Raw genomic sequence first — 11,136 nt, 5'->3', positions numbered from 1 at the left:
ATTGTGAAAGGAAACAAGTGACATGAAGACAGATTTAGTAACGTCAAAGGAGCTAAACTCGAGTCAAACTCGATCTATGCAATTTATGCAAATTACGAAACAATGAATTCATCAAATCATTGAAAATAAACAATTTATTTCACGAGTACTCGGTTAAAAAAAAAAAATTAAAAAAAAAAATTAATTAATTAATTAATTAAAAGGTTCCTCCACTCAAAGTATAATAAAAATGCAAATCTTTAAATTTTGTGAAATAATTTAGGTTAATTAAGCAGCAAGATAATCAAACTTAAAAAGAGTCCCCTCAATATGTGTTTTTTTTTCAAAAATTAATAACATAATTCAAAACTAATAACAGTACATCTAATAAAAGAGCCCCCTCAATATGTGATTTAGAAACTTTGCGATAAAGAAACAAAAACACTTTTATAGCTAATACCTCTTTTCGTTTAAAAATAAAAATCATTTACCGAAAAACTTCTTTCAAACCATGTAATCAAATAAAATTTCATTTAACAAACAAAATTGTGATTGAGAAACATTGACACTCTCATAGATAATGACCTCATGGTAAAAAAACCAATTACATCCGATATCATATCTAGTCCTTTTTGCTTTGTACCTAGTGACGTCCGAAAAATGAATAAAGAAAATTGTTCGCCCAGAACACCGTAAAGTCGTGGGTTTGCACTGTTCGAGGTCCGAATGGCAATAAAATAATGAAAAGTTGGAACCCATCGACTTCATACAATATAAAATAAATAGCCGTAAGTACAAAATAAATACATTAGTATTTTAATACGTATTTTATTTTAAGTATTTTTTTGTCTAAACAAAATATATATACCCCATCATCATTCCCCCTTTGATTGATCCTTCTTACAAGTCAACTTGCGGGCCCTAGAGGGTTAATCTATATAGGACAACATGGCATGGCATTGGATTCCAACAAAAATACTATCTCTCGTATTTTCCGTCCGTCATTCAACTAACTAGTTGAACATTCTTGGTTTTGCTTCACTCGGAGGTAAGGTAACGCCTTCCCTAGATATCTCTTATCTTAAGAGAATGAAAGCAACCTTCTCTCTTACATAGGCAAGGGCGGTGCGGATATTTCACCCACACAATTAAAGCAGCCTTCTCTCTTACATTGGACACAACAAAGCTAATATTATCCTTCACATGGGATGACAAATGTAGGTTAATGTTAGCCCTCGAACACAACAACACACAGCGCAAAGTCTATATGTCATTTCGCATAAAACACATCAAGTAAATTGGGAAAGTTGAAAAAAATAACCACATAAATATACAAAGAAGGTACCAGTTGGTTAAAGACTACTATATCTCACGGTTCTTTGACATATCAATCCTCTAAGCTCTCAACATAAGTCAAATATTTAAAGGTCAAAGATAAGAGTTTTACTGTGTAACCAAAATCTAAAAAAGGCTCTCTCAATCCACCTATAAATTCCACTAAGCGATGATCATTTTAGTATATTTCAATAGTCCCACAAATCTTTGTGACTTAGAAAAGCAAGAGAGGGATGAATACATCTAAGTAACCTTTGCAATGAAATACCTTGCCAAACTTTAATAACAAGATTCACAAAGTTGAGTTACGCCACACTCATCCAAAGAATATCAATGAGATTCACTAAATGTAAATGCAAAATTGGTATGTCGTTCTCACTGCTACGAGAGTGCTAAACATCTCGGGGCCGTTTGTCAATATTGGTATCTTCTACCTAAAAGATAAGGATAGGATATTAAAGATCGTAAAAGGCACCCATGGGCAATTTTTGAGACAATATCGTCATTTGTGGTATTAAAACAATAAAGTAAAAATATTTCAGATTTTGGACCCCATAAAAAGCAAATATCTTCTTTACTCGTTTCGTGGAATAAAAACTAAAGACATGGACATCTTAATACTTTGACTTTTAAATTAGCAATCCTATGGGTTCAGCTTTTTAAGATACGATGGATGGGAAGGGAATAAAAAAATATATAAATATACTCTTTAAAAATGAAATAAAATAGCACTTGGCAGGCTCTTGCTTTTCGAAACCATACAAAGTAGAAAACCACCATTAATGAAAACCAGTACCTAACAACATCAGTGTAACGATGGCCATGGTTACATCTGGACCTTCTTTCACACTGGTTGACCAAAATCCATCTAAATCTTGAAATTTTCCTATGTGTGCCCCAAACCAGGAAAGGCAGGGTAATCGATGATTTCAAAACATAGAAGGACTCAGAATATAGTTAATACAACTGTGCGGCATAACATTAGCTATTTCAAGTCGAAGATAAGTTCCTAAGAAAAGCTGTAGGCATGATTCAATGGATAACCTGTAAGCTAAATCTGTATCTAGATCATCCTTTAAATTTACCATGAAACATATGAAAAACAGAGGGAAAGCAATTCCTCTTATACAAGCTAGAAACACAGAGAACAACACACCAAGAGCCATCACCAAACCACTGAAAAAAGAAAGAAGAACAGAGTCTGTATGTAAGTTAGGGTTAAAACAAGCTGTATTCCCAGAGCGTCCACCGACCAATACAATTATCAAAAATAACTTTTCGCAGGAATTGAAAAATACAGCGGTTCTTTACACAGGTAAAAACAGAATAGTAGTTCATCAAACGAGGAAACCCTCGAAATCTTTATTAACGTCCCACAGGCGTCCCGACAGATTTCTTCATAACCTTTACAAAAATCTATCAGGAATTTTAACAATTTACGATATTCCCCGCAGCAATCTTGAATCGTTAAAACTTACAGCTGATGAAGATTCCTGAAGGCAATTTCGAGTTCCTCGTGACCGGATCATATCATTCCCACGGCATTTGCCTCTTCCAGCCTTTCGAGCTCGCTCATATTAGGGGGAATTAGCGCCTGCGCCAACAATTTACAAATTTAGCAGAGAATTGTCCCCCTAACTCAAGATTAAACGGCCAAAAAACTGCAAACGAAAAAACGGCCAAAAAACTGCAAAAGAAAAAAAGAAAGCGACTTGCAACGAAACCCTAGCTAAAAGAAAAGGCTCCCGGACGGGAAGTCAAGCCGTCCGTCGAAGAAATTTAAAGAAAAGATTATAACGGCGACATAAAGATCAAGTCCAAAGCACATTTTTCTACTAATTCTGACCATATACACAAACGGATTGGCTTTCCCTCCACATCCGAAGCGCTTAACCCTATGCTGCTTCACCAACCTGCAAAATACATACATCGGCCCTGTAAAACACGTTTATAACCGCATCTCACTCGAATTTCTTACACTAAAGGAAAGAAACATTTTTTTTTCTTCTGTTAAAAAATAGGAAAAAAAAAAAAAAAAATGTCCGCTTACATTCTGAGAGCCTTGCTCGTGTCGGGATTGTCACCGAAGGTTTCCCGGATGCTCCTCTCCGAGCCGGTGGTCTGGTCTAGAAGAAACTTCTGGATGGCCGTACACCGAAGCTGGATGCGCGATCCCAGGGTTTGATCTCTGGTCTTCTTCTTCTTCTTCGGCTTCGGCTTTTTGTGAAGAAGATCCTCCGTCCTCTCTTGAGAAATTTGTTTCGGGGGGAAGGCGTGAGGTGGCATCAGAAGGCCAACATTGATATCGATGAACTTCTTGCTAGCAGGCATAGGTTTCTCGCTCCTCGCTTGCACGCGCACCTGCGAATGAAATGGAAGGGTAGGGGAGGGGAGGAAAGGGAACAGCGATGGTGGAAATTGATAATGGTAAACAAAAGGCTTTTGGGCATCCTCAATTTGCTTGCTTCGAAATATAAAGTACTACAGCAAGCAACCCTAATGCCTTTATTCTTCCATTATTTTTATTGAACAGCTGGCATTTTATTTAAATCTTATTCAATATTATATTTATTTTAAAATAAAAATCTGATTTTCTCCGTCCCTCCCAAGTCCCGACCATGGCCAGAAAGTGAAGTCCGGCCACTAGGTAGGAAAAGATATTGTTAAAGAAATATTTCGAAAGGTATCTAGAGTATTGAATGCATGGTCGATCGATGGGACTATACCGTTCTTGATTTTTTTCCGTGTCGGTTCCTATGCTCCATGGATGTATGTATGGGTATGTTCCATCATTGAATTTAAAAACCCACTCGGAATTAACAAAGGTTTTTAAATGATAATGCAATGTATTTAATCTTAATATATGTGTTAAAGAAAAAGTCATACTAAGAGGGTAGGTAAGAAAATAGCCAAAATGGAAAATGCGTGTGAGATATTATTATTTATTATTTATTGACAGAAGACATGGTAGTCTATCTATGGATAAGGCTACAAAGAGGTGTTTAACTTGTTATATGATTTAGTGTGCTTTCTTAGAACTTGTTTTGGACTACATTTTTTTGTGACCAACCAACTTAAATAATATATAAAGGCGATATTTAGTTGATTATGTTACCAAGATTTATGAATTCCAATGGGAAATGTCATGGTTTAAAAGGAAATCTAATTGAATATTAGCTTAATCAAAAGGCTATAAATGGACACCATAATTTCTAATTACATGAAGTGTGGATAGTATTTATTCAAAGCTCAATTAGAATTTCTTCTCTTGTGTTTTGTGAGATAAGTGTTTTTTTTAAGGCATTAGAAAATGGGCATGGAGAGACATTCAAATTTAGAATGGCACCCATGAGGTATTGGTTGAAAAAAACTTAAACTTTCAAAGTCATGTTAATGATTTTTAAGTAAAGTAATGAATATTATAAGAATTGTTGTTTGAAATGTATTTCTTGCTTTATAAAGTTGAGTAGTAATGTAGGTATAGATTTATGGTGAGATTTGTGAAGAGCATTTTATTATGATAAGGAGTAGATTATTGTGGAACTTATAATATAACTAGAAAATGATTTAGGTGGGCATTAAACCAAAATATGGACTCACTTTGTGGATTTTTTCTACTCTTTGGGTTATTGTAAGGTGGTTGCTTCTTTCAGTACAGGTGTATTTTCACATTGAGGGTAAATGATTTGACCTCGACATATTAAGGTTGAGTCACTAACTTTTACCACGTATTAAATGAAATGGTGAATTCATTTGATCATTTGTATTATATCAAACAAAATGAATATGAGTCATTTATCTTGGTACTTTCTTAGTGGAAAAATTAAAGGAATTGGCTTGTAGGGCCCATTTTAGTGGCAAGTACTAGTTTGGAGATTTGAAGTATAGAACCTTCCAAATACTATTTGAGACATCAAATAGCATTTTTGTGGTCAAAAATTTGCAAGCATAGCTCCTAGCCCCTCAAAGCTATTCCACACACCAAGAGCTTTCCAACTATGTGAAAATTACTTCAGTTGAACTTCATGTGCAGAAGTTATGGCTCTTACACATTGGACTAACTTGTTGACCACCATGGTACTGAGTAGATGTCACATCAACTCCCGTTACTCATACATGTGAGCTAGACATATGTGGACTTTTAATAAGATTCTATAGGGTCCGAAACCCTAACATCAATTGAGGGTTGAGGCATGCAAAAACCCTAACTATAACCCTCAACAGTGATCAAGCTATGTTAAATACTTAGTTGCTAGGAAGAAAGGGGGTTCTATTCTTTTAGCGTTATACTTTATTCTAGAGTTGAGTGAAGCATATAAGAGTGGGATTTAAAAGCATAATGGATAAGTAGAAGATTCTACAATAACCTTTCAGACCACAATGTCAAATGAAACTCCACAGTGAATGCCCCTTTCATTGTACCTGCATTTTCATAACTAAAAAGAGAGGGGGAGAGAGAGAGAGAGAGTGAGAGAGTAGAGTGGAGCATAGGCCTCACACTCTAGCAAGGTTTTCTATGATATTAGGTTTCCTAGGTCACATCCTATGTTCATTTTTTATGGATGGTGCATTCATTTTCTTGTTCTTTCATTTTCATATTTTAGTGATTTTCGTAAATGTAAGCAATAAGATGGTGATAATAAATCTGAAATCAAAGGAAATGAATTACATAATAAAATATTTCATAAAATTACAAGATTTATCATGACATTTTTTTCTAGTGGAATATCCATAGTAGTTTACAAATCGTTTGATCAAGATGTCATTAGTTGAAAAGGGTATAGAGGACCTTGTATTCATAGCCATGATGACAATGCATGGTAGGTGCATTAGGGGTGGGTGATGATGAGTTAAGGGGAATAAGTAGCACTCTAAAGTAGAACAAATATGGTGGGTGTTAAAGGAAGATAAGTTAGTGAAATTGAGATCAATGGCTAAAGAAATGAGAGGTTGATCATGAAGTAAGGTAAAAGAAAGTGTTGGAAAGATTCAGTGGAGACAAGGAAGATATGTTATAGGAGGTAATGAGAGAAAGATAATGACGAGGAAAATATAACAAAAGAAGAAGTCATCTAGAGAATGAGGTGAAAAAGTGTTGTCTAAGAGGCACATGAAGAAGTTTAGATGAGTGTAGTGAAACTAATTGGCGAAGAAAATCTCAAAGAAGACATTAAATATTTTGAATTTGTCAAAAAATCTGACAAGTAATGAAGAGGATGAATTTTCCCTCATGGAGTGACAACTAGCTATGTTAAGGGTGGGTGGCTAATGGACAATTAATGCATGCACATCTTCAAATGATGAGAACTATATGAGTATGGAAAGTGGAGGTGACATGCTAAGCTATGCTCAAGATGGGAACCTTATATGGAATTCTCTCCTTGTAGTGGTGTAAGACAATTAGTATATGTCGATATTACGGAACATCATGGCAAGGTGTCTCCTATTCATTAAGACCATTCAAGGAGCCCCTATTTCAATGGTAATATAAACCCATATGATTATTACATTTAGATCATCCTACAGCCCTAGCATAACTATCAGAAACCATTTTTTTCCTCTCCCTGTAAGGTATTTAATTTAGTTTACAAGCTTTGATGGAGGATGGATAAAGATAACCCAATCTTCATTTGGGAGAACAATGATGACTTGGGTAAGGGCAACCATTCCCATTCAAATGTATTGGCCTACCTCTAGAAAGCATTGAACAACTACTAGGGAGTAAGTTGATGAGCCAATGAAAAGACATATTAGGTAGGTCATTCATACTCCTTTAGGTTTAAGCTCTTATACGTGTGAGAAAAAATGTTGTAGGGAATCATTCCTTGGTCATTAATGGGGGGCCTCCTTCAAACTTGAAATGTTGAATATTAATCTACACTCTACCTTCCGTATCAAACATTTTGAAGATGCTTATAGAGGGTTATGTAGCTTTAACAAGAGGTTGTAATAAAGAGGAAAGAGAATTGGTTGGGCTAAAGGAGAACGTTTGTATGCCCCCATTGAGGACCCTAATCATACAACAAGAAAGAAAACCTGCTTCAAGTAGGTATGGGAGATGCACTAGCACACTAGGGACTTTGTGTCTATTGGATTTCTACATAAAGAGATACATATATTATGTATTAACATGCTTAACTTTCTTGTGATAACCCTCAGACCTATCACCAAAGGCTTTGTAGCAATTTGAAAAGCATCCTCAATTTGGTCAATCTTAAAATGAGGAGTGTGCTAACTACTGAGAAGACCATTGATGATCATGATGGTATTTCTTAGGTTGAGAGTCCAATGAAGTCTAGTTTGACCTACTCTCCTTATGTCTACATTTTGTTATGTTTAACTATACATTTCCACACTTGTTTGGATATTTTTTGTTAGGCTATATACTCTCCACTTCTTATTATGTTCTATTCATTAATCCATAAGCATCATATGTTAGATGCTTAGTGAGACAACCTTAGTTCTCAGACTATCTAGATGATATGTGGTCTTTAGTTATCACTCTCACACACTAAATATTTTTTTTTTTAGTAAGGTCATGATATGTAGGGAAATTATGATACCTCTGTGGTCTATCCATCATGTATTTACTTGTACATTTTTTTTGTAATCTATGTAAACACTTTCATTATAACACAATTCTAGCTTTTATTGATAATAATAAAAAAATGAAGAGGAAGTTAGTTACCAAATGAGGAATACAAATGTTGGATGATTCTTCTTATCACCAATGTTTCCCAATACACCAAATGTAGACAGGGTGTATTTGTTGTTTTTCATTAAGAGGGATGTGGCAAGTGAATTAAAAACAATTTGAACATCTCAAGGTGTGTTGAATAGGATATTTTATTATCTTACAATCACTACTTAATTTTATACTTTTATAATCACAATAGTAACATGTAATTTGAATTGTATTATTGTTTTCTTTTTTCTTATATATCTCACCCTCCAACATGTAGGTAAGGATGAGATATTCCTTGTAACCCACAAAGAGTTTCAATTACAATTGGCTCACTAGGAGAGAATATATCACTAATGGGACTTGAAGTTTAGTGATTAGGATAGTAATTATTCCTCTCCAATGCCTGAGCTAGATCTAATTGACAAGTTGTATCATTGTCTTTGTGTAATGTTCTTGTATATTGTTGATGTTCATACTTAGTTCTCTAGTTTACAATTACACTTAAATCCATTTTTTTCATTATCTACGTCTAAAACTAACACTTCATCATAGGTCTAATATTCTTTTACTATAAGTATTGCTCTCCTTAAATAAGTAGTTATCTAACATATACCTAGATAACCACCTTATACAATGGGGCATTCTAGAACCACATTACATCTAAATTTGAGAAACTATAGCTACAAACTTTAGATTAGAAACTTAAATGTTGATTCCATAAAATAGCGAATGAAAACAAGTGGAAAGAACTTGACTTGAGAATATGAACTTAAAAGCATTGAAAATAAAATAACAGTTATTTTTATGAATTATGAACATAAAAAATGGTTGTCAATGAGTGATTTTCCAAATAGCAATAGGCATTCATTGTAGACATCAACCCTAAACTAAGCTATGAGGTGACAAGGATAAGAATTATCACTCTTTCTGTCTCTTGAGAATCGTCGTTGATAACGTTGTAGCATCTAAGCTATATAAGAAAACCAACAAGGAGAAGGAAAGAATCTCATGTCAACCATGCTAGTGCACTTTTATCAAAACCATTACTAGCATGTACCTAACATCCCATAGAACAAGAATCAACACATTATTGTTCCTTTACTCGACCATGGGTTCCCCTTGATCTTCATCTCTCATGTCATTGACAAGCTCTCTGAATTACCAATGTGTTATGCAAAATTTTCATGATTGCAGACAAAGGTGAATTCCCTAGACCTAGTGGCTTGGTCTAGAACAACAAAAGACAAAGGACTTCAATTTTTTCCTGAGAGAAATTAGAGTATTTGAAAGAAGCCTATCTCGGATATGTAGCAAGCCTTCCTTTCCTCCTTGTTTGTAAGCTCCAATTGTCAAGGGACCTAAACATAACAAAAAACTAATAAAAAAATTAAGAAAACATTAAGATTGAAATTATTAAAAAACAATTTACAAATAAACTATCAAAAATAAAGATCCAAAAAAAAAATTGCTCATAGAGGACTGCTCCTAGAGGAATGAGTGGTATAAAGGGTATCATCTAGTTCTCGTCATGATGGAACTTCTCAAAACACACAAAGGTCAAGATATTGGCTCATAAGACTACTAATCACAGTGGTTCCTCAGGAAAGGGTAAAACAACCGAGTGAAATTTTATGATTGGCCAAACAGATGGTGATGATGGAATGAGAAAACCAAGGCTTATCTTGCAGAAATAGTCTGATAAAAATGGCAATCACGGGAGGTAGGATGAAAATGGTTTCATTTTTACACAAGCTTGAAACATGGGAAACTATGCTTGAGAATACTTGAAGATGGTTTCATTTTTTGACAAGCTTGAAACATGAGAAAAATTATGCTTAAGAGTGGTTTCATTTTTACACTAGCTTGAAACAGATAAAAACTACGCTTGAAATAAGTTTGCATGTCCCCAACATAATGACTCAATTCTAGGCACATGCCCCCTGAGCTTCATTTCATTCACCTAAGTAGACAACTAGTTACTAATAGGTGGATGGAATGAAGGTTCATTTACGAGATCAAGTGAAAGACTCGATTGGGAATTTACGAGATCTAATCAAAGAATGGAATTGAAAGGGGGTTTTTTTCATTTTTTAATGAGCTTGACATAAGAAAAGAACTATGCTCATGTGACCTTGTTTCATTTTTTAACGAGTTTGACACAAGAAAAGGAACTCTGCTCTAGGAACCTCGATCATGATCTCCAGGAGGCCATGGATTCCAAGAGGTTCTCATCAGATGGAAGAACAATGATCTGGAAGGTTTCAAAGGATCCAATGGAAATATTAGACTCTAATGCCCCAGTAAATGATGCACTATATCACCAACTAGATCATCAATTGACATGAGCAAGGAACACGTTGCCACATAATTAACCTGTGGTGGGGGAGATACCACTTGCATATTCAGAACGCTCAGGGAATTAAGATGATTGGAAGTCAAATTAGGAGCAACAAATGAAAATTAATCGATAGTCACAATCATTCCATCATGTAGGAAGCACATCACTCGAAAGAGTGTGGACACGACAACATTCATAGCATAAACATAGTCTCACTCCAAGAGTAAATTGAAATCGAAGGGGTCTATGGCTACCATAACATCAATACATATAGTTTTTCCTCCCAAAGTAATAGGCAAATGAGGAAGGATCCTTAAAGGTTGACTAGTTCTTTTGTTAAAAGATAATAGATTCATAACGATGAAGACAAGTTGTGGGGAACCCAAAGTTTTCCAAGTAGTGCAGGATAGAATGATAATAGAGGCACCTTCATTAATAATAGGGTGAAATATGTTTATATTATAAGTGTTCACCATGACCTAGAAAGGCATGTGAGAAGGGAGACAAGATTCTATCATTTAACTCCAATAAAAGACAATGACTTGTTTTCTTGCAGGAGGTTTCATGGGAATGGGAGAACTTCTCCCCTGTGCCATGGGAATGGGAAGATTGCCCCCCTGTGTCATGGGAATGAGAGGATTGTCCCACTGTTCCATTGGAAAATGATATGATACACTTACGTACATGGAATTCACCGATGGAATGCAAAGCTGGAAAAAAATGACAACTCCCATGCTTAAAGATGCCATAACACATCCCTAGCCTAGACCTATAGATGTTTGCATTAATGTTTCAAATG

At 35.1% G+C, this 11,136-nt stretch overlaps 1 protein-coding gene across 2 annotated transcripts; it reads right to left on the bottom strand.

Moving 5' to 3' along the window:
* Positions 1-2,491: 2,491 nt before the first annotated feature.
* On the bottom strand, positions 2,492-3,797 carry LOC149141536 (uncharacterized). 2 transcript variants are annotated; one of them, XM_089448174.1, is made up of 3 exons: positions 3,365-3,797; positions 3,141-3,227; positions 2,492-2,908 (listed from the first exon to the last, which is right to left on the bottom strand). In XM_089448174.1, the coding sequence occupies exons 1-3, from the start codon at positions 3,643-3,645 to the stop codon at positions 2,902-2,904; spliced, it is 375 nt and encodes a 124-aa protein (XP_089304300.1). In that variant the 5' UTR covers positions 3,646-3,797; the 3' UTR covers positions 2,492-2,901. The 2 variants fall into 2 exon arrangements, with proteins under 2 accessions (XP_089304300.1, XP_089304299.1); XM_089448173.1 differs by having other exon boundaries at positions 3,161-3,227.
* Positions 3,798-11,136: the final 7,339 nt, after the last annotated feature.

The sequence above is a fragment of the Pinus tabuliformis genome, chromosome X, assembly GCF_031772625.1.
Source record: "Pinus tabuliformis cultivar Carrire ecotype Pingquan chromosome X, CPIR1, whole genome shotgun sequence".
NCBI lineage: Eukaryota > Viridiplantae > Streptophyta > Pinopsida > Pinales > Pinaceae > Pinus > Pinus tabuliformis.
This window is presented reverse-complemented; position numbering and strand designations above follow the sequence as displayed.